At 36.0% G+C, this 22,117-nt stretch overlaps 3 protein-coding genes across 5 annotated transcripts in view; 2 read left to right on the top strand and 1 right to left on the bottom strand.

The window, feature by feature from the left end:
* dagla (diacylglycerol lipase, alpha) overlaps positions 1-9,330 on the bottom strand; it is a 44,405-nt gene extending 35,075 nt beyond the window's left edge. The window contains exons 1-2 of one of the 2 annotated variants that reach the window (XM_016452243.1): positions 8,952-8,990; positions 8,753-8,825 (exon numbers count right to left, since the gene is read on the bottom strand). The gene's annotated coding sequence lies outside the window, so the exon portion shown is untranslated. Of the gene's footprint in view, positions 1-8,752 lie in introns of both variants that reach the window. The other variant, XM_016452242.1, reaches the window with a different exon arrangement.
* A 927-nt stretch (positions 9,331-10,257) lies between these two features.
* Positions 10,258-17,396, top strand: polr2l (RNA polymerase II, I and III subunit L). 2 transcript variants are annotated; one of them, XM_016452272.1, is made up of 3 exons: positions 10,258-10,398; positions 16,884-16,995; positions 17,093-17,396. In XM_016452272.1, the coding sequence occupies exons 2-3, from the start codon at positions 16,901-16,903 to the stop codon at positions 17,199-17,201; spliced, it is 204 nt and encodes a 67-aa protein (XP_016307758.1). In that variant the 5' UTR covers positions 10,258-10,398; positions 16,884-16,900; the 3' UTR covers positions 17,202-17,396. The 2 variants fall into 2 exon arrangements, with proteins under 2 accessions (XP_016307758.1, XP_016307757.1); XM_016452271.1 differs by lacking the exon at positions 10,258-10,398 and adding an exon at positions 16,244-16,331.
* Positions 17,397-18,447: 1,051 nt separating this feature from the next.
* LOC107662296 (succinate dehydrogenase assembly factor 2, mitochondrial) lies at positions 18,448-20,964 on the top strand. The gene is given in 5 exon segments (XM_074186911.1): positions 18,448-18,782; positions 19,207-19,288; positions 19,291-19,417; positions 20,287-20,396; positions 20,639-20,964. Coding segments are annotated over 5 exon segments (474 nt in total). The 5' UTR covers positions 18,448-18,755; the 3' UTR covers positions 20,767-20,964.
* Positions 20,965-22,117: the final 1,153 nt, after the last annotated feature.

The following is a 22,117-nucleotide window of genomic DNA, read 5'->3' as shown; positions in this document are numbered from 1 at the left end:
GGTTAATTTTTGTGCTGCGCGAAAGGAAACAGACGGCAGAAAGTGGCATCCTATTTTTCTTTAGGCTTATTTTACAAAAGCACAAAGTTTTGTTTTTATTGTGAATGTACACAAATAAAGGCAATTCCTTTTACAATTCCGATTATCTTTATGACTAAAAGGAGTAGTTTCTTCCACTGTTAGAAGGAAAAAATTCAAATGATTGTGCCGGTGCCGCATACACGCACACAGTTAAGCATTGCTACCTTGACAATGCAGCCTATTCATTATCATAATAAAATAGAGTCAACCAAACATATGGAAAAAAAACTATGTAGTAAAAGAAAATGTAGTGAAAAATATGTAAAATCTGTGCCGTTAAGTGTTATCACAGTACTGCCGTGATGTTATGCAAAACATTTTGTTTTACGTGGATATTGGAACGCTAGTGAAGTACATAATAAATAATAATTAAATAATAATAATCATTCAAATACATCGCGAATACGGAAACATTTGATTTTGTGTGGAATGAGAGACCCAACGTTGGTTTCAGTTTCGTTTTAGCCTAAATGAATTAGTTTTGGCTTGTCGTTTATATTGCTATAGCTTCATATATTTTTAATTCTTGTTCTTTTCTAAATACTGTTAATTGAAATGATTTGTTGTGGAGTGAGGGGAACTAAAATAGCCTAGCTATGTTTACAGTGTTTATTACAATGTTTGTAAACATTTCGCGTCGGCATTAGGCCTATTTCTGAATGAAATAATAAAATGCGACTTATACATGACTTATGTTTTTTCCCCCTGAAAAACACATTTTTTATACGCGTAGCGTAGGCTATTTTAACCATGCAGCAAACCTTTTTAAATATTTTGATAAATTACTGGAAAAAAAAAAAAAAGACTTTTTAAACCGTTTAACTGATTGTATTAATCGGTCAAAATTTTTACGGTCAGTTAACCGGTTAAAATGAACATTCCTAATCTGAACCATCCCAATGCCAATAATTTAGCCATTTTATTTAACTATTTTAATACTGTATATTTTTCTTTGACAAACACAGGCCTAATAAAAACAAGCTTAAACTAAATGTTTTACATTTTAGGATTTTCTTAAGTTATTTAATAAAGAAGTTTGTGATCGTTTATAGTCATAAGTGATGGAAAATGTCTCTGAAAAAGTTCCCTACTCTAGAAAATGTGCCATTATCTCATCTAAGTTCATCTATAAAGCCAAAAGTTATATGGAAAAAAAATCATTATGTTTGTGACTAACTGTAACTTAAAATGATTTATAAGGGGAGAGACTGAATGCAAAACAAAATCAGAACTGAGAGGAAGGTGAGAAAAAAAAATAGACATGTGGTCGAATCTGGTCAATAATTGATACGCTGGGCAAAAAAAAAAGACAGAATGGATGGGTTGAAGGTAACACTTTGGGAAGATGGTTGTAAAGTAGAAAAATTCAGCATTTGGTCCTGAAACGATCAAATACAGTGTTGACTTCATAATGGAAATGAGGGATTATGTACTGACATGCCGAGGAATGAGTATGGGGTGGAACACAGTGTGTTGAAAAATAAATAGGGCATGACAGGGGAAAAAAGTGTTGAGCGTGTGGCAAGGAGAATGAGAAAGACAGAGCAGAGCAGGATACAGTCAGCTGGCTGCTTTCATGCTGGCTCCTTGTATCAACACTTTACTCATCGTAGGACTGAATATTTGCCTTTGAGCACTCTGGAGACATTCACACAGGACATGTTCTTGCGTTCTGCATGCGCTACTTTGCAGTCATTGTACACATGCGGCAGACAGACGTCTTTGGTTGTTTTCCAGCGTCTCCTGACATAAGCACGTCACATCAAGTTAAAAATACTTCAACTTGGGATACACAGCACATCATCTCAATTTGGGGGTGCAGCAAATGAAACTGATGGGATGATAACCATATGCATTATCCATAGAGTAATATTTCAAGACACAGCTACTATGATCTTCACTGAGATGATATTAGATGTATAGATTCTTTCTATATTATCATAACAAATATAATTTAATAATAATTAATAATTCATGCATTTAGCAGACGCTTTTATCGAAAGCGACTTACAGTGCATTCAGGCTATACATGTTTTACCAGTATGTGTATAAATATATATAGGGGTGAGTGTGTGTGTGTGTGTGCGCGCGCATATATATATATATATATATATATATATATATTATTTATAAATTTAACCTTTTTAATATTTAACAACAAAAATAAAATATACAGATTTTTAACATGTATCCATGGCTCGAAGTAAAAGTATAGTATAATATAGTGCATAGCATAGTTTATCACACTGTACATGTGCTGTTGTTTCTATTTCGTTTACATCATTCACTGCGCTTCATTATCTCATTTAAATGTGTTGTGCCTTTGTCTTTTTTCTGATTTTCAAACATGACCAAGCTTGAATATTTGCACAATACTTCTGCATCAAATTAAAGGTTGTAACGCTATGATTTATCTCTGAGCTAGTTGGTTTGGTTAGAAATTCCTATGGAGAAAATAAAAAGGAAATATACTTCCAGAAGCAAAGCCACAAAAATTAATAACTCTCTACTGCGTGTGCAAATTAGCAACAACGTGTAGCTGTCTGTAACTCAAGAATGAGTCTTGTGGCCTGTCAGTCACCTTCAGACTGCCACGCCTCCACAGAAATATTTGCCTGATGACTATGCAAACGGCTCGTCATCAAATAATCTACTGCTGGTGTGGTTTAACTGCACTTGAGGATAGAAAATCTCATGGCCAGATGACACATATTTCAAACAACCATCCTGTTGTAAGATGAGGTTTCAGATGATTTCAGTGTCATGCAATCCTGATAAAGCCTCAGTTAAGCATCGGTCGGATAACATGACGCTCACTTAAAGAGGCCCCCGAAAAGTGCATGAGCCACACTTGAAAACATGTGAATGTCAGTGCATTAGATAGCAAAATAATAGCTTGTGAAATGCTTGTAGAAGTACATCCAGCCTCACTCAGTGGCCTTATTAATATGAATGATATGCTAATGCTTGTATTATGAGATTGTACATCCATAACACCTCATCCAAATGAGTCATAAATGAAAGCAGCCTGAAGTGATGAGAAAATATTTTACAATTTTTTCTGGTCTCACAGTGTTTGTTGCCCATCTCCTAAGCGGACTATAATCAAACCTGTAGCAGCTTACAATGAGATGATTATACACGTTATTTTTTTTATACATACATAGGCTATTTTATGCATATTATCATTTATAAAAAATATAAAAAATACAAACATAAACAACATCTGAACAATTAATGACAGCAAATAAAATGCACACAAAACAAAATTAACTTTGACAGTAAAACGGCACACAATATTTATTCTAAACCAGTTAATTTTATAACACTTGCTTCTGGGTCTATTTTTGAACATAATGCCACATAAACTGTTTGGGAGAAAATAGAAACACAGACAGCTCAAATTAAACCACAATACCGTGTCATAAAAATGTGACACTTACTATGTATACGTGAAAACAGCAAGCTGCAACGCAATGATCTGTGACGTCCGTCTGACGCATGTGTAAACAAAAAAATTTACAAACAATAACAAAATAGTGCAGACAGAATGCAAAAATGCGTGGGCTCTTGTTCTACTTAATGCACAAGAATATTTTTGCAACTATTATTAGGAGCTTTATCGATCATGAACGCACTCACACACACATGCATGACGATAACACCAAAGAAAATGACAATCAATGAACTGATTCATACATGAATCACTTTATAACTCAAGACATTGACTGAAAAGCCTGACCGGAGATGGAAGAGCCAGCACCGATGGGAATCCTGAATAATCGGGATCCATTTTAATCAATGTGAGGTGATGATTAGTTTAAAATAAAACACAGATTTGCCTGAATAGGTTCACGCTGTGAGATGAACAATGTGCTGAAACAGACTGTTAAATTCAACCTATTGACCTGAGAACAGATGAAAGTGACCCACATTAAAGGGCCTGTATCGGTCAAGCAACTAGATTTCGATTTTAGGAATTCAGGACGCAATCAATTATGTTATTAAACTTGTCTTTTATTCAGAGAGATGGACTTTTGCATGGTTCAGCATCATAAAAAGACATCAAGCAAGAGCTGTGATTAGGCCTGTCGCAATAATCAATATATCGACTTATCGCGCAATATATGTACATGACTTCAATAATTTTTGGTGACGCAATATATCGCCCATTATATTTACTTAAAAATTAATGTCACCATGTTTTTTGCATTCCACTTGCGCCTGTGTCTTTGGCAACGCGGTGTAGTCGGTGCTAGTTCAAATTTAAAAAATGCTTCCTCTACAAAAAAAAGTTTTCTTGTTTAGGGATCTGTGCCTTTGTGCATATGGACATCTGACTGCTAAGTAGTGATTGTGTTTTTCAGCAATAGTGTGCACCCTTAATTTACAGAGAAAAGAAGTCCGGGAAAAATCTGTAGATGAGAAAAGTCTCCATACAAGTTCTTTGTGCATTTTTATTTTTTTCTACTCGTTACTTTGCACTTTTTGTTAGAAAATGTTTATTTACTATTTATTCAAGTTTTTTAAGGTATCTAATATTTTGATACTTAATTTCCATGATCTAAATATTCTTAAAAATTAAAAGTTCGTTGTCATTTGGAAGTGTGTAGACCTTCTTGCCTTATTATGCTGTTACATTATGATTATATATTCAGTGGCATAAAATGGTCTTTAAAATGACAATATCGCTTATCGCAATTATTTCTGGGGCAATATATCGCACAACAAAAAGTTGTTATCGTGACAGGCCTAGCTGTGATTAAAGTTACGTGAGCCCTGAAGATCTACGCATTGCTCAATAATGTATTACAGAATGTAATACAATTTTAAACAATACAGCCGCTATATTTCTCTAGGCCACATGCAATCTCTTGATGTTATTTTTATTTTTTTTGGTGACAGACTGCAGGATGTTGAGGGTAAAATGTTTTCGTTGTTCTTGCAGAGAGCTGTATTATGGAGAACACTTTCGGAGAACATTAGTTAACTACCTTATGTTTGTGGCACATTATATTGCGGAGACTGGATATTATATACACACGACATATTCCACGCCATCAATGATTTATCAGAACACAGATCTGCAAATGTGGAAAAAGGTTGCGAACTGCTAACCTTAAGATCAAACACTAACATTGGATCTCATTCATGAAACATGAGTCAACCAAATTTTTGTATGAATCGTTCATAAACCATTCTCATGTAAATTGTTGCACTCAATCTATTGTTTTACAAAATATTTACACAAAATTTCATTCTGCTTGTGTTTCATTAATAAGGCCCAATGGCAGTAATTACAGAACCAGTGATTCTTTCTCTATTTCCATCTGCTCTAAAAAATATGATTGAGTTTTATTTAATAATTGAAATTTATTTTTATTTTATTTTTAGTACATTTAAATTAAGTTTTAGGTATACTAAATGTATAATTTATAATTAATATATAAAGAAAAATAACATTTAATAAACATTTTATTTATAATTAGTATTGCTATAATCAATATTTCTGCAATCACAGTACAGGACGTACTAGAGGAAGAGCATTGCAATCTTGCTGAAGTCTGTCTGTTGCATCACTGTGAGAAAAGACTGGAAAGATTCAGGGCAAAATAACAATTACTCTTCATGAACTGTATTATCCTACAAACGACATCCTTTGATCGGACGATTGTTTATGCTGTGAGAGGCTTGACTGGTTTATCGCAAGCGTGTTCAATACAGTCCAATATTGGAGATTTCATGAGAGGAAAGCCTGCTTCTGAAGGCCAAATGGAGCCTCGAGGCGATTTCAAGACCCCATCTACACCTCAGTATGCAGTACCACACAAGACATTCAGCATCTGTCTGAAGAATAGGGTTGTTTTGCTTGTTCGTCATGGGGGATGCTGGAGAAGTAAGGTCGCAGGATAATGGTTCAATTATTTAGTACATTTATCACATACATTAACACAATCTCTACATTAAAGGTGGGGTAAGCGATTTTTCAAAAACGCTTTAGAAAACGGATTCGGGCCGACTAGAAAAACAAATTTGTAGCCAATCAGCAGTAAGGGGCGTGTCTACTCATGATGTGGAGGAGAGAGAGTTCAGTGCACAGGACGGACATTAGCCGAGCCGAGCGACAGAAAGATAGAGATGGCGGATAAAAAACAAGGGCGTGTTTGTTTTGGTGATTTCAAATGTCAACATTGGCTACCAGAAATCGCTTACCCCACCTTTAAGAAAACTGGTAAAACCTTAAGAAGCTTCTCCTAAAAGTGAAAACAACAAAGAAGACCTTGTATTGTCACACAGACGTGGCGTAAATGCATTTATTCAGGAGCCATAATCGCAAATAAAATATTCGAGATTCGCGTTTGGATTTATTACAGTTCGTCATGGAGAATGTTTGCTGGCAGAATTAGTTGCAGCAAATTGCACAATCAGCAAGAGAAAAGCTCTGATTTGGGGATTTTAACTCTTGATATTTTCAGTATATATGTTCATGTTTAAAATATTATCAATCCGGCAGCCTTGAGAACATGAAACGATGTTTTCATAACATTTTCTTCCACAATGTGATGCATTTACGTAACAGTAAATTCAATACCAAAAGCTGCATCGTACATTTTCTTCCAGTTGAGTTGTAAAAAAAAAAAAAAAAAACATACAAAAAATAAATAAATAAATAAATTCAATATATTAAAATTACACAAGGTGTTTTGAAATGTATATATGATTTAAAAAAATCTCTTTAACAAAATAATTTAACAAAAAGGATAAAAACATTTTGTGGAAGAATTTTATTGAACAAATCCTTAAGAGATCTTACTAAATAATATTGTTGTACTTGCATTAAAAGCAGAGCAGTCCAATAAGATATGCTTAGTAGAAAGGCGGTCTAGCAGAACATAAACAAGTTGGCCCTTCGCTTTTCACAAGAAATGCATGATAGAAAAATAAAAAAAACAGTAGGGTGGGACTTTTTATCCATCTAGAATTAATTAGATTGAAAAAGGTGGGCTTTCATGCGAGAATGGAGCCACACCTGAAGGATAGTTTCTCAAAATAATATTTTTCAAAGCCAAACTGTATTTAAGATCAGGATGTACTAAAAATGTAAGGTCAGTTTTGATTATCTTTAAATGCACATTAGCACACATTAGTGATAAAATGATATATACCTGCCCAGCAGATTAATCATCTGATATTTGGCCATATCTGCATCAGTTTCGATTAAAGTAATCATTCTGCCTAGTTTCAACAGTTGTCATCAATAGATAGCACTCATTGTCTGTTTTTCATTTTAGCAGCAGTTTTGTGTGCATCTTATTTGCAACTTATTTTCCCATTATTATCAGTCATCAGCCACCTTGCACACTAGATAATGACATCGGCCAATTCCACTGAAGATCCCATAATCAGTCGACAATGTTTTCAAATACAGCTCAAGGGTTGACACATCAACAAAATGATCCTAAAACATGCTCTTTGTCCATACAAAAAGCTGCACTCAGTAATTAACAGCAATTTCCTCTCGCAGCGAGCATGCATTTGCTGGCCCCTTCAAACCACTGATGGGCTTCATCCAGCCTCGAAGATACAACCACAACCTGTCCATTAAGAATTAAAAGCCTCTGGTTCTGAACTTCACTGTCCTTTTGCCATGTGTGTGCTGCAGACATGGAGATCTGCAATACCGCTGTCAAATATAAAAGAAGCTCAGACTTCCTGAGCAAGAATCATAAGACAGACATCCTCTAACTCACCACGATATACTGTCGTTACTTCGTCATGAACCAGAAATGCTGGGTGTGCTCACATGCCTGCAGCAATGCAAAACTCTTCTTTCATAAACGCATTGCTATTCATACAGGTTTACAAGGTATGACCTAAAAAAATGACTAAAATGAACAATGGGTATCAATATTTCCTGGCAAAATACATAGGTACAAACAAAGAATACTACAGAACCACCATGGTAGCACATTTAAACAACCCTGAAAATACTATAGTACTTTCTGTGCAATAACTGTATTGAATATGACATTCTGTTATGGATTTATGAGTTATGTATTTCATATTCTATATGAAACTATGGTAAAAGTTTAACTGATGATTACCATAATCATAGATGTTATTTAAAGGATCTAACGTACTTCCAAGAACACCATGTTAAGACCATGGTACATATCTAAAGACATGGTAATATCAAGGAGCTCTGATATGACTTACAAACAAATACCGTGGCAGTACTATGGCATCAAATGTATACCGCGGTACTTTTGTAAGTAATTTAACATTGCACAGAATGATTACCATATTCGCCTACCATGCTATTAGATACTCAAAGTACTGTACTTTAAAGAATACCACAGTAGTATCATGCTATATGCCAAAAAACATGGTAATTTTCGTTGCGATAACAATATAATGATATTCTAATCGGTAGTTACTGTGGTCAAGTGTTGTGTTGTACACAATCACAGACAGATGACAATACCAGAGTACTGAATGTACTCAGAGGTGCTTCAAAGAATCGCAATACATGTACAAAATCCAAACAAAAACATTAGTTTTTTTTCGTTAGCGCAATAACTGTAAATTTGGTATCTAACGTACGCTTTTCTGGCGGAAACTGCGGTTACCATGGTGAATTATCATATGGGTCGCCCGTACAGAGACTCACCTGTAGTGTGAGCGCGTCTTCCCGAGACCTTCTTCTGCATGGACTCTCTTAAATCTCCCATCCTCCGCAAACACACACACACACACACACACACACACTAGCCGAACCGCAGAACCGACCCAGATCACGGTTCCGAGCCAGCCACAGGTCTCAGAACAGCAACAGTTCCGTTAATGCGGCGTCCCGTTTGCATTCACACGAACACATGAAGCAGTGAGGATGTGTTTAATTCTGTCCAGAAACGGATTTCTTTTTATTTCATACCGATCGTCTCAGTTTCGGTGACATTCCGCAGTAACGTCACGGATATTTTCACGCCTTTCCAAGCGCGCGTCGCGTCAGAAGCCGCTCCATGTTCCCTTCAAACAGCGAAAATCTTCACGCGCACACGAATCTAACATTTATTCCCCAGGCTCGGTCATGACAGTCCCTCTCCGCGTAGTAACTGAGTAGTCCAGGTCCCGCACTGTCTGTCCGCAGCAGCAGGTCCCAGTCAGATTGATTGCTGTATATATCTTCGCCACGATCTTTTTTCCATACAAGCAACGTCGTTGCGATTCTCCATTAAAGTTGCGCATACTGGACCCGCATCCCGGTTCGCGCCTGCGCTCCTGGCGTATCTCACGTCATCCATTGGTTGCCGTAAGTGACGCTGCGCTATTGACGTACCGCGCTGCGCTTTTCCGCTGCTTAGTAACCACTGGCCACAGCTGGGACGGGCTTTAGTGAATACAGAGGAGACTCCTCCGACATAGTATGCTGGGCGGAACGACGTCATTTCTTGAATATCTTAAGATTTCGTAATCAGCAGAGAGTGCCAATGGATAAGAAACAAATCAATCAGTAAATACATTTATAAAATACGTCATTGCATATTATAGATAGATAGATAGATATATCATTTATAAACACAATATATAGCCTACTGTTAGATATAGATGATAGATTATATACATTAATACAGAATATATACTATTGCTATATACTATATACTAGAATATATATATATAGATGATAGACAAATAGATAATTTATATATATACAGATAGACAGATAGATAGATAGATAGATAGATATAGATGGATAGAATTATATTTATTTAAGGGCATGATCTGTCTCTTCAATTATGATATAAACAGGTTCATACCAAACAGTCTTTGAGGTGTGTGGGAATTTGACGTAACGCATGACTGACATTACAACGCAAGTGAGCTTGTAAAATATTTCTGCTCAGGTAAAACCTGTTTAGGCACTCCCCAAAAATGCATCTTCTGTTTTGATAAAGGAATGCTTGCCCCAGGACAGTAACTGTCTGTGTTTGCTGCAGACTGTGGCACCTATATGACGTCAATAATTACATAAAATTTCAGTGCAACAACCATTACACCAGTTCAAGCCGAACGAAAGCACACGCGCCCCAGCTGCACTCCCCCCTATTCTCACTGATAGAGTGGTACATCCCAGCACCTCTCCTCCACCTCGTGCTGCTGTGTCCTCCATCACTCCATTTCCTTTGATTGTTTCTCCTTGAGGACGGATTCAGGCCTTCCTGCAGAGCTTATCTCTTGGTTTCTCATCCTCCGTCTCTCCACCCTTCTTTGAAAAGAGGAAGAGGTGAGCAAGGGTTACAAGGCATCAAAAAGAAGGTATGTTCCATCCATTATTATCTTTCTGAGCAGACGTATATCCATCAGAACTGGAAGAGAATGTGTTGCGCTGCTGTGGCCTGTGCAGCCGTCATAACAGCATCACTACAGAAATCACATCCATCACATGATATTTTTAATCCATCTTCCCAGGTTATACATTCTCTGCATGGTTCTGCATAGCTTCAGTCCTTTTTTGTGATTTTAATTATTTTTAATGTACAGTGCTCCCCTCCCCTCCACCGGTCTTGTATGACTCATGCAGATTAACAGGAATATGTCTGTATGCTGCAGATTAACTATGCATGTTTAATGCCTCAGAACCATAGTTCATTGTGTTTGGTGGATGCAAAAGGTCACATCTGTAAGCTACATGACTGTTGTTAAGAGTTACTTGTCACTTTTGTCCCACATACTCTAAAAAAGAGCTTCTACGCACAAAAGACGCATCCATGGTTTTTAAGGAAGCAACAACTAATGGATGCTGCCCTTTGGCTGTCTAATACAAGCAAATACAACATGTGACAGTCAGTAGGCCACTGCATATACACTAATGTCATTGCCATATCAAGGTCAAATACTCAAATGTTTCATGTGATATAATTCTGTTTTGGGTGACATATTCACATTTTTTTTTTCATTCCAAACCCATGTGCATTCTTCTGTGGAATACAAAAGGAGAATTTTTAAAGACTCTTCAGCTGCTCTTTTTCATATAATGCTAGTTCAGTCCACTGCTGTAAAGAAAAAACTATAAAGAAATAAATATGAGAAAATGTGAAATTATTAGAATTTTACCAGCATATGCTTTTGTGTGTGTTTTTTTTTAATTTTTTTAAATTTTTGTCTATTCTTTTAACATTGTGGATATCATTTTTACATATACTACCATTCAAAAGTTTGGGGTCAGTACTTTTTATTTTTTTTGTATCATTTAACAATGATATGAGCCTTTTCAAAATTCAGCCTTTATAATGTTACAAATAACTGCTGTTCTTTTGAACCTTCTATTAATAAATAAAATCCTGGGAAAAATATATCACGGACGGTGCACAAAATATTAAACAGCACAACTGTTTTCAACATTGATAATAAGAAAAGTTTCTTGAGCAGCAGATAAGTATATTAGAATGATTTCTGAAGGATCGTGTGACACTGAAGACTGGAGGAATGATGCTGAAAATTCAGCTTTGCATCACAGGTATAAATTAATTAAATACATTAAATTAAAATATTTTAAAACAGAAAACAGTTATTTTAAATTGTAATAATATTTCACATTTCTACTGTTTTCACTGTATTTCTAATCAAATAAATGCAACCTTGTTAAGACTTTCAAAAACATACCTGACCCCAAATTTTGAACAGTTGTGTGGGCTACATGGAGAAATTTAGAACCTCAAACTCTCCCTCTTCATTATAATTTTATTTCCAAAAGAAAGCTCAGGAAAACCTGCAGGACTCCTTGACCCCTTGATCCCACTCCCACATGGAAGCAAAAGCCAAAGGAGCATCAAAGTCTGCCTCTAAAGCAGAGAAGAAGGAGGCACCGCCACCACCAAAGCCAGACCCCGTCTCTGCTGAACCCGCAGAACCCGAGAATCCGGCGGAAGATGGAGCAACCAACCAACAGGGGGCGGCGGAGTCCGCAGGATGTAGCTGTGAAGCCTTAGAAAGTTTAAAGCCTTTTCTGATTGGAGGAGCTGTCATAGCACTTGGAGCTGTATTGGTGGGCGTAATCTTATTAGCCAAGAAAAACTGACCCAAGGCCTATGATTGGTTGTTAAACAGCGGGGTTGATTAGTTCACAGACTATTTAAAGTTTATATAAAGGGTTGGGGAGTCACTAGCGGGGTGAACATACATCCTCTTTGTCCAGAACTTATCCTGGCCAGGATTTCTAAATTGCCTAAAATGTCCGGATTTTGGCTTTGTTTTCCTATTGTTTTCATACTTGCTGAAAGTTATAATTAAAAAGTAGTTTGACCAATAGCGTGCAGGCATTGTACTTAATCAACCAATCGTGGCACACGAGAAGGCGGGATCTACAAAGAACGGTCAAAGCAATGCAAATATAATGTGTGAGGACTGTAGAACACGTCAATAGTAAAAACACATCCAAAACCGTGACATTTTAGGCAATTTACAAATCCCAGCCAGGCAACGTCTTGGAAAATTAGTACGCATGGTCACCCTAGTCACTAGGCATCTCAATTTTATGCTCTACTTTCATTTTAGTGCTTGTGGTGACGTTCCTGCCTGCTATTAAAGCAAGCTAGAGATGCATTTAGGCCAAACACTTTTCATATAACATTCAACGCAGTTGTAGCCAATGCACATTTACACCAAAACTTTCATCCAAGTCACTCTGCCTGCTGGCTGATGCTCAAAAACATCCTCATCCATGCCATAATGTTGATATATTACCAATTATCCAAAAATATTTAAGTTTTTCAAGCTGGACTTAAATCCATAACTGCCAACTGTAAGATACAATAACATTAAGATGCATGATTCAAGTTTAAAAATACAGAAGTTTTCTGTCTTTTATGGAAATTAAATGCTATTTGTGTCTTGATACCAATAAAAGCAATTGGTTTCATAATCAAATGCTTGTGCAAATCCATAGCTACATATCAAGCCACTGACATCTATTACAGTTAGGCCTGTATTGTTGAGAGAAAGTGTAGAAATGTAAAGAAAATCTCAGTTATTTCAAATATTATATGGGTTCATTTTGTATTTGACATCACTTGCCATCAACCAAAAACAAGTGATTCAGTAATTCAATAATCTTGCCTGTGAATTGCATACTGTAGACCATCTGTGCCATTTCAAAATCTTAGTTTCTTGTTTGAACGACGTTGACGATTTTCTTAAGTGGGCCAATTGAAATAGATGCGTGATGCAACATAGATGCAACGTAGATTATGACGGCTCTCGGCCAACAGCTTCAATTTCGCTGTTACACTATTATGAGCGCTACACAAAACAATCCCTAAATGCATGCAGACACAAACAATATACACCCACACGTCACATGACATACTGTTACAGAAAATGACATTTTCTTTAAAGTGCGTATATAATGCAATAATTCAACTAGAACTCTGTATTTAAAAGAAAGAAGACTGTGTATTAGTTGTGATACTGATGGTAATGATGTGAATTAGGATGTGGCAACATGGTGGTTGTCTTGGTGGTGGTAATGATGAGTGATTATGATTTTATTTGTTTGTTCTAATGAAGTTTGCCTGTTAAATGTGGCCCCTTTCCTCCTGCCATATGTATTTATTTTGCACACAACCTCGCCTGCTGCCTTTCTTCCTTGTGTGAATTAAAACAAGATGGCTCTCTTGTGACTTGATGACCTTATTAAAGGACAATGAACCATATTTTCCCAGACTCTGTGTGTTTTTTTCCCTCTGGTTATTTTTAGACAGAATTCAGTACTTGAATCCAATTTTTTTCATACGTGTGACAGATTTCTTTGCTTTTTCCTTTCTGCAAAAAGGTGAAACAACAACAAAAACATATAAAGGTCAGAGGTGATGCAAAATACTTAATCAAAGGGTTAAAAATCAACCATCAATGGCCTTACAAACATGAATGATTTTGATAACTGATTTGATAGTCCTGCTGCAATCCTACAAAAATGTTTTAAGTTAGTATTTGCTGAATTTTACATTATTACATTCAACTGCTTTCTAAATTCATTAAATTGTTTTATTCTGTTATGCTGTTGACAGCCCTAGTTTTAAACACTAAGAAATTATTTTATTCTACTGGCAGCCTTGGTTTTTAACAGTACGAAACAAAAATAAAATGAAACAATATAAGAATTATGTATAAGGGAGAATCAATGGCTAGCTGTGCATTAAACGAATTGAATGCACGACGTGGAGGCGAAGAAGTGCATTCAAATCATTTAATGCACAGCTAGCTGTTGATTATCCCGCTTATGCCATGGTCATTTGCCAGCATTCACATATTAAAGATGTTAATAATATTTGCTCTGCAATATTTGACCAGAACAATAAAAATGACGGGCATTCTACTCGCTTTAAATAAGACAGAGCAGACAAATATATTAAGTAGTGCAGTAAGATTACATTTATTTGAATGAATTATATTGCTTGATTTAAAATCTTTATCATTTATGATGTTGTGTTTTGTGATGTAACGGTTAATACCCGATCTGATACACTTCAGGCTTGCAACACTGTATTCGCAGCCGGTAGTCTGAACAGAGGCTGCACATTTTAGAGTGGCCTTTTATTGTGGCCAGCCTAAGGCACACGATCTTCTTCTTCTTTTCATTTTATTGGCGGTTGGCAAACCAACTGAAAGGTGCATTTACCGCCACCTACTGGACTGGAGTGTGGGCAGTACTTTGAAAGAAAGGACAAGGAGAGGAGAAAGAAAAAAAATTGTATAGTTATATATATACATATATATATATATATATATATACATATACACATACACATACACACACACACACACACACACACTGCTGTTCAAAAGTTCAAGATTTGTAATGTTAAAAAAAAAAAAAAGTATCTTCTGCTCATCAAGGCTGCATTTATTTGACAAAAAATACAGAAAAAACAGTAATATTGTGAAATATTATTGCAATTTAAAATAATGGTTTTCTATTTTAATATACTTTAAAATGTAATTTATTCCTGTGATCAAATCTGAATTTTCAGCATCATTACTCCAGTCTTAAGTCTCACAAGATCCTTCAGAAATCATTCTAATATGCTGATTTATTATCAATATTGGAAACAGTTTTGCTGCTTAATATTTTTTTGGAACCTGTGATACTTTTTTCAGGATTATTTGATGAATAATAAGTTAAAACGAACAGTGTTTATTCAAAATAGATATCTTTTGTAACAATATACACTACCATTCAAAAGTTTGGGGTCAGTAATTATTATTATTTATTTATTTTTTTTAAAGAAATGAAGGCTTTTATTCAAGGATGTGTTAAGTTGATAAAAAGTGATAACTATCACTAAATTACATTGTTAGAAAAGATTTCTATTTAGAATTTTTTGGCATCAAACGTCTGAAAACCCCATGTCTGGATAAAAGAAGCGTAAAAGGCTAAAATATAATTTTATGTGAACTGCGTAATTTTCATCTGTTGTTAGAGAGATCTGGTGACTTTAAAGGGACATATGATGCGATTTCAATTTGTCCTTTCTCTCTGGAGTGTTACAAGTTCTTGGTGCATAAAGAAGATCTGTAAAGTTGCAAAGACTAAAGTCTCAAATCCAAAGAGATATTCTTTATAAAAGTTCAGAGTCAGCCACACCTACCTAAAACGGCTCGTTCTAACACGCCCCCACATGTCTACATCACTATGTGGGAAGATTTGCATAACGTGCCCAAATGTTCAAGCAAAGAAAGAAGGCGTAACTTTTAGTCTCACTGTAATTTTGTTGTTGCTGCAGCCATGTCGTGAAGACGCTGTGTGCTTCGTTGTAAAAGCGAAATCAACAGTATGGGAAGGGGCGTAACATTTCCGTCACACGCTTGAGGTATTCGGCCAATCACAATGCACTGGATAGCTGGCCAATCACAGCACACCTCGCTTTTTCAGACCGATGAGCTTTGTAAAAATCGAGGCGGGGCATAGAGGAGAAACAATAATGTACAGTATGTGGAAAATAATGTGTTTTTTTAACTTTAAACCGCATAAACATATTTCATTACACCAAATACACAAATTAATGCTCTTTTTAGCAACATCATATGACCCCTTTAACTCACACGAATTATTGAATTTTCTCGCGGAACGCTCCTCATAACCACGTTTCCGCCCGCGCGCACTTGACTCACGCGTCGCGGAAGTGACGCATCTGTATGCGTTTGTTTCGAGCGGCTAGAGAGGAACGTGTGTTGCCCGCGAGACTGTTCAGGTAACGTTTCTTACACTTTTTTTGACATCTTGAATAATAACAATAACCTGCTCTCATTTCTAAGAGTTTAGTTATGGATTCTCATAGGAAGTTTTCTTGAGCTGAACGGCTCTATTACACATATTATGTAACTTAGTGCTAACTTACTGTAAATCTGTAGGCTAACTTACTCCTGTGAAGAAGTGCAACAATACATGTGTATCTACATCTGTTACTGAGTTTTGTATCGTTTTCGTCTCTCTCTATAATAGGTCATATTTACATATCTCTGCAGAATAAAATTGTCTGTTGAAAGTCTTATTGGAGACACTTATATTAATTAATTGATATAATAAAAACGTTGTTTATCTTAATTCAAAAGCTTGGTATCTGACATACAAATGGAAATCCAGCAACTGCTAGGAAATCCTTATCCGATAGTCATGGACAACTGGAATTGTCTCGTTAAAACCCGTGGAAACCCTGTGTGTGTGTGTGTGTGTGTGTGTGTGTGTGTGTGTGTGTGTGTGTGTGTGTGTTTTCTAATAAATGCTTACTTTTACTTTGATTCAGTCCTCTCGTCCTTTACCATGATCATCCCCATTCGCTGCTTCACTTGTGGGAAGATTGTTGGGAACAAATGGGAGGCATATTTAGGTCTTCTTCAAGCAGAGTATACAGAAGGGTGAGTTCATGAAATTTCCACTTGGGTTTGATTTCTCGGCATGCTTCAGATGATAAGAGTGGCTTAAAACTGAATCTCACTCTGCTCATTTTCACAGTGATGCTCTTGACGCTCTGGGTTTGAAGAGATACTGCTGTCGCCGAATGCTTCTGGCTCACGTGGATCTCATTGAGAAGTTGTTGAATTATGCACCGCTGGAGAAATGAGGAGCTTTCTGTGCAACTGAAGATGAAAATCCCACTCGGCCTCTCCTCATATTTTCAAAGATTTGATCCTAATGGAAGACACACAGGCATGCGCTTCGACCCGGGCATGGCTGGTTCATTAGACTATATCTGAAGTAAACTTATGATGTTGTATGTTTGTTTATTTGCATTTTGTTAAATAAAGATTGAAATGTATCTCTTGTGTGGTTCATTACATATCACAATAACTTAGAGGTAGCTTGGTGTTATCAAAACATTGAGGAAATCTAATGGGCATCTGCTTTATCAACTCTACAGTTTTGATATTTGAGTTAAAAAAAAAAATCTGATAAAAATAATACTTAGCCTGAAAAATGCAGTTTGTTATTATTTACCCTCATTATTTTCCAAATGGGTGTACTGTCATTTATTTCTTTGGAACACAAAAAGAGGATTTAATAAGAATTTTTGCTGCTCTTTACTGTGTAACAATGGTTCATATTGACACATCTGGCAAGTGTTTGCCATTAAACGTTTATCATTAACCAAAACCATCAAAAATATTGTTAATCAAAATAAAGCTGAAAACAAACAATATATATATTAGATGGAAAAACATTAAATGAACATTAGAAATACTGCCTTGCCAAAAGGTTTGTTATATGAAACTGGAAATAAAAACTGAAATAAAATTAATTAAACCAAAATAGTAACAGAAAAAAATGGTAGTAGTATATTTCATACCAAAAGAATTGTTGCTGAAAATGTATTTGAACATAAATTTATTCGTAGCCTATTTAAGTATGAGTAATACTTGAATCAAAGTATATATAAAGTATATGTTTTCTCTGTATTTCTACTTATGTATTATTTCGCATTATTTAATTTTCTGTTTTTCTTATATTAGTGTTTTATTTAATCTCTACTGTGTAATTCCTATGTGTGTCCGTACTTTCTTCTGCACTGGAAGTGTGTGTAAACATACTTGGCAATAAAGCTCTTTCTGACTTCTGACTTATATGTAATTTGGATTTTGAAGAAAAATTAAACTGTAAGGAGTAAAAATGTGAGCCTTACGTTTTGGAATGTAATTAAAGTTTATTTATTTTCAGACATTAAACAGGTTTTTGCTTATTAATTATGCGTATAATAAACGTAAAGCAAATGTAAATAATATGGGACAAAATTACTGTTTATAATTCGTAACACTGTTCCTTTAAAAATTGACATAAAGCTGTGAACTTCCATCTGCTTTCACAAGTGCTCACTGAAATGCAATCCCTAGGAAACAAACAGTAGCTTACAATTGGTTTACCTTTATTAAACACGTGCCAGTCAAGTAGTCAAGGACAAACTCGAAGGTTAAAATATCTGCACGACACAGAAAACAAAGAACTATTCAAAGCAACATTCAAATAATATTCAAATAAGAAAATGATATTGACCTTACCAACATGGCGGCCGCTGCGCGCGCTTTGACTGTGAAACAGTTGCCTAAACTCTCCTTCAAAATAAGAAAAATTGTCAGCCAAACACCTGATCAGTCGCACATCACTTAAGATACTGCAAGATAACATGTTTTCAGCAACTGTCGCACGAAAGGTACGTTTGTTTCCGATTCACAACGGTTAGCTTATAATAATGTTTTCTATACTCTTCAGAACATTAGATTCATCCGCGCTGGAGCCGCGCCGGAGCACAACCCACGCAAGCTAGATTATTCCCCGCACAGCTGCAATTCCAGGTTTTCAAACAGATGGCGACAAAGAGGCAAAATTTACGGACTGCAGCTTTAACAACACTAACTGTACTCTGAATTTATACATAAGACCAGTTTCACTCTTTTTTTATACTAGTTTACATAGATTTTTTTTTCAGAAGACACTGTCCTGAGCAGGTATGTTTACTTGTTATTGAACATGTAATGTTACAGATTCTTCACCGCCTGAGACCTACTGTTTTGTATGTTTTTTTTTTTTAAACAAACCAGGGTTATTATAAGTTAACCAAAACTATATTTTCTCAGGTTGTTCTTTCTGTTTGCCGGACATCACTGCGTCCAGCTGTCACCACAGTGATTTCTCGGGGATACCGCGGTGATGCCCCAGAACGACCATCATTGAGATCCCACTGCCTCCGTGGCAGGAGAGGACAGGAGAATCCCTGGACATCAAGAGAAAGAGACTGCTGTACGAGAGCCGCAAGAGAGGCATGCTGGAGAACTGCATCCTTCTGAGGTCTGCAGGTCAAGAAGACGTCTTAGATAAATGCCAGACCGCAAAACTTACTCAAGCAGGCAAAGTCTTGGCAACAACATATAATATTGTCTGAGTGTATCTAAGTATGTTCAGGATGAATTGTAGTGAGCAGTATACACTGAATACTGCCGACTATTTACAAATATAGTCATTCCATTCCAACTAAAACCATAAAAAGACTTTAAATTTTTTTATTTTAGGTAGTTGTAACATTTCTCATTTTAATTTAGTGTATTTTGATGTATTTGTCCATTAAATCATAATAAGTACAATTTTTTTAATTCAAATAGTTTATTAGTAAATGTTGATATATTAAGGTTAATAAATGTATTTTTCATTGTTAGTCCATGTTAAGTAATGTAGTTAACTAATGTTAACAAATGGAACCTTACTGTAAAGTGTTACCGTTATTATTAACCTTTTTTTAAGTTTAAAACCAAATTTATAAATCGGATAGTTCCGGTCCTTGATTCTGATTGGCTGAGCCACGTTCGAAGCTGTTGTAAATTACTCTACAAACATACACCTTTGTTTACTTTGTCTGTTGCTTGGCAACCACTTTGTTGCAACCACAACTGATTCTGAGGAACTACATTGTTTGGTGGAAGAATACTGTTTTTATTAATATCATTACACTTTATTTGCTCTGTTTTATTTTGTGAAACCTAACGACGTATATGGAATAACCGTTTTATAAAAGCAATAAGCCGCTTCGCGTCGTGTCGAACAACGCCCCTTAGCTGTTATAAATTCACTGTAAACCATGGCTTCTTGGGGCTTATTGTTTTATTAAGCATAATACTTATTACTATATAATATAGAATTACTCTGACTGTTTTTGTTACCAGCCTTTTTGCTAAGCAGTACCTGAACACAATGAGTGAACCTCAGCTAAAGCAGTACGACAGACTCATCAATGAACCCAGCAATGACTGGGACATCTACTACTGGGCAACAGGTATGAATGAACGGATAAACTAAACAGATAGAAGAGATGAACAATGGTTTGCAGCTCTGCTCGGGCATTCAGATGAAATCTAAATAGTGTGTTTGACTTGTATTTTGTCCATTGATGTTTTCTTTGCAATGATGTGTGCATTGTTGTGTCATGCACAATAAGACCAGGAATGTGTATATAATAAGTAAATGGGGTCTAATATGAATTTGCACACATTTCTAAACATGTCTTCCTCCCATCAGAGGCTAAGCCGACACCTGATGTCTACCAGAGCGAGGTGATGGACATGCTCAAAGAGTTCGGCAAGAACAAGGCCATGGAGCAGCGTCTGGATGCCCCTAATCTGGAATATCTGGACAAGAGCAATTAAAACTCACCCTTCTGTCAGAGACTGTCATAGCAAACCTGAAACTGAACTCACCTCAGACACCAGACCTATTCAAAATAATTGTAAAGGTTCCTGGGATTAAATATTTCTACAGTGACTATAAAATGCACATTATATATTGGACAGTTTGCATGCACACGTAAATAAAATGTTCAGCAACTTTTGTCCTCACACATAAAACACGGATCCTTGAATTCATATTAATAAAAAAATATTATATATATATATATATATATATTAATAAAAAAACCAGAAAAAGGCTTACCAAAACAAAGTTACTAGGTTAATCTTTTTCACGTTTCCTTGGTTGGTAGATGCACCAGGGACCTGATTATAGCACTTAAAACCTGGAAAAGTCAGATTTTCATCATATGCCACCTTTAAATATATTATTTCTGAGTGTGTTTTTTCCACATGAGATGACATGGAGCAAGTTTGTGTCAAGTTAATGTGATAAAAGGTTTTGCAGTACTTCGCTTCATGCATTAAAAAGTTCACAGCGTGAATCATGTTATTTTCTTAAGCAGCTCAGTTTACAACAAATTAGGGTATATTCAAAGTTTATGCACAAGGTTGTGCTAATGCACCATTCAGCTCTGATATCACTGAACAGAATAGACTGATTGCATCTGTTTGGGTTGTTATAAATTAAAATAAATGACATTGATTTGTCCATACACAAGATGTGAGACCCTGAGCCTTGAATTCAAGATTTAAAAGGGCTTTGCACACAAAAGAGACCTGATGAGATCTGAAAGGTGCTAAAGACACCTCAGACAAGAATGTTGTTGTTGTTGGTCAGAAATATGAACCCAAGATGTATCTGGACATTTGGCACACTTAAAAATGTCTGAATGTCACTGCATTTTGTTTTTCATTAATGCAATGACATGCATATCTATATATAAGTGTTTTAGTCTCTACCGGAAGATGGCAGACTTTTCCTTGCTAATAAGATGAATGTAAAGAGATGTGCAGCTTCCTCCCTGTTGAAACGCATCCAAGTATTTTGACTAATGGAGTCTTTGACATCATCCAACACGGCCCTGAATACTGAGGTTCACAGCCGTCAAAGGGCATGCGGTTTGATGGCAGTGAGCTTGTAGTCATGACAGTTTTTGCCTTTAAGCGAGCACTGTCCCACATATGTGTCTGTACCTGTGTACCCTGCATTTCTGAAAAAGACTCAACACAGCCGCTCTCACTGCTAAAAAGCACAGATGCCACTGGGCCATGCTTTCATTCACATAATGGGTTCCAGAGTGACAATATATCACAATTTCTTCAGAAAAAAGACAGAACATGCTTCTTTATTGACATCTATGATTCCATA

Source organism: Sinocyclocheilus anshuiensis, unplaced genomic scaffold (assembly GCF_001515605.1).
Source record: "Sinocyclocheilus anshuiensis isolate Anshui unplaced genomic scaffold, SAMN03320099.WGS_v1.1 scaffold579, whole genome shotgun sequence".
NCBI classification, from domain to species: Eukaryota; Metazoa; Chordata; class Actinopteri; order Cypriniformes; family Cyprinidae; genus Sinocyclocheilus; species Sinocyclocheilus anshuiensis.
The sequence above is the reverse complement of the archived record's forward strand: the minus strand, read 5'-3'. Positions and strand labels throughout refer to the sequence as shown.